Consider the following 1,968-nt stretch of genomic DNA (forward strand, 5'->3'; position numbering starts at 1 on the left):
GAACAGGAGTAAAAAGTCTGATCTTTCTCCCTCATGTTTTCTAGTGGTTTCAAATGGATTGCCTTATGGTCAGCCATGCAATGGATAACTGCAACTACAAGACCACCAGGGTTCCGAAACTGTAGGAGAGAGATGACAATATCTGCCTCTGTGTGATATACAGCTTTGGAACTCCTAAAGAGGGTTACTATGAGTCAGAGTCACCTCTATGACAGTGGGTTTGGTTTCACACATCCTGGGTACTTACTACACAGTGATATCATTTAGGATAAAAATATCTCTTATTGATGGTGGGAGGTTGAGGGGAAGACTAAAGAGGAGGTCTCAAGTAGAAAGAAAATATTTTGAAAATGATGATGCATCATATGTACAAATGTACTTGATACACTTGATGTATGGATTGGTAAAAGGGCAGTAAGAGACTCCAATGAAAAGATTAAAAAGGAACATTAAAACAATAATCTTTTATTTAACTGCCTTTCATTCTCGTGTAAAATTGTTCTTGACAAAATGCAAATGACAGAAAATTGAGAGCTGGAGTAAAAGAAATTGAATTTCACCACAGCTCAATTATGCTAATCTATTTTAATGAATAATAATATTTCCGGCAATGTTAGGAAATCTGAATGGGGATCCTATTCCATTCTGGTTGGTAGCTAATCTTGTGATCTTGAATAACACATTTTCCTTCTCTATATTTTATGTTTAGAAATTCCATAATTGGAGTACCATATCACTCCAGAAATGTAGAAGCTTTTTAAGGGCAATGGGGTATATCTAAATAATCCTGGAAGCAGTCAATGAAATGCTAAACTTAGAGGCAGACATCTCATTGATAACAGCAATGTTCTATCCTCCATCATTCATATCCTACTTCTCATTGCTACAGGACAGCCACAAGATTCTCAAATGTTTCCAATGGAGAACAATTCAGACGTAACCGAGTTCATTCTTGTGGGATTAACCAATGACCCCACACTGCAGATTCTTCTTTTCCTAATTTTTTCCCTCATCTACCTTATCAGTCTGGTTGGAAACCTAGGGCTCATCCTGCTGATCCTGCTGGACTCCCGTCTCCACACTCCCATGTACTTTTTCCTCAGCAGCCTCTCTCTGGCAGACTTTGGTTACTCCTCAGCTGTCACTCCCAAGGTAATGGCAGGACTTCTCACAGGAGACAACGTCATCTCCTATAATCTTTGTGCCGCACAATTCTTCTTTTTTGCAGCTTTTGCCATTACTGAAAGCAACCTCTTGGTCATAATGGCTTATGATCGGTATGCAGCTGTGTGTAAACCGCTCCATTACACCACCACCATGACGACAAATGTGTGTGCTTCTCTGAGCATAGGAGCTTATGTCATTGCTTTCTTGGATGCTTCCATCCACACTGGGAACATATTCAGTATCTCCTTTTGTCAGTCCAATGTGATTGATCACTTTTTCTGTGATGTCCCTTCACTTTTGCCCCTCTCATGCTCTGACAGATACATCACGGAGCTATTTATTTTTCTTTTAGTAGGTTTCAATACCGTCTTTTCTCTGATGGTAATACTGATGTCTTATATATTAGTATTTGCTACGATCCTGAGGATGCGCTCCTCTGAAGGCCGCCAGAAGGCCTTTTCCACCTGTGCGTCCCACCTCACTGCTGTCTCCATCCTCTATGGGATAATCACCTTCGTGTACCTGCAGCCCAGCTCCGGTCACTCCATGGGCACAGACAAAATAGCATCTGTGTTCTATGCCATCGTCATCCCCATGCTGAACCCTCTAATCTACAGTTTGAGGAATAAAGAGGTCAAGCGTGCCTTTCTAAAAGTTGCCGGAAAGGCAAAGTCTTTTATACAATTCACATTTTAGTTAGAATCCATCATATAATATGTTTTTGCAGCTAGAAGCATGGAACTATGCAAAATATTTAATTTTCTAACTCAATACATTTCCAAATTCTGGGAACAACTCCCC

At 40.3% G+C, this 1,968-nt stretch overlaps 1 protein-coding gene across 1 annotated transcript; it reads left to right on the forward strand.

The window, feature by feature from the left end:
- Positions 1-909: 909 nt before the first annotated feature.
- LOC142446316 (olfactory receptor 5B12-like) lies at positions 910-1,863 on the forward strand. The gene has a single exon (XM_075548081.1). The coding sequence runs from the start codon at positions 910-912 to the stop codon at positions 1,861-1,863; it is 954 nt and encodes a 317-aa protein (XP_075404196.1).
- Positions 1,864-1,968: the final 105 nt, after the last annotated feature.

Source organism: Tenrec ecaudatus, chromosome 4, assembly GCF_050624435.1.
Source record: "Tenrec ecaudatus isolate mTenEca1 chromosome 4, mTenEca1.hap1, whole genome shotgun sequence".
NCBI lineage: Eukaryota > Metazoa > Chordata > Mammalia > Afrosoricida > Tenrecidae > Tenrec > Tenrec ecaudatus.

Coding starts and splice junctions, on each gene's coding strand:
- LOC142446316 (XM_075548081.1), top strand. CDS start 910: ATGTTTCCAATGGAGAACAATTCAGACGTAACCGAGTTCATTCTTGTG.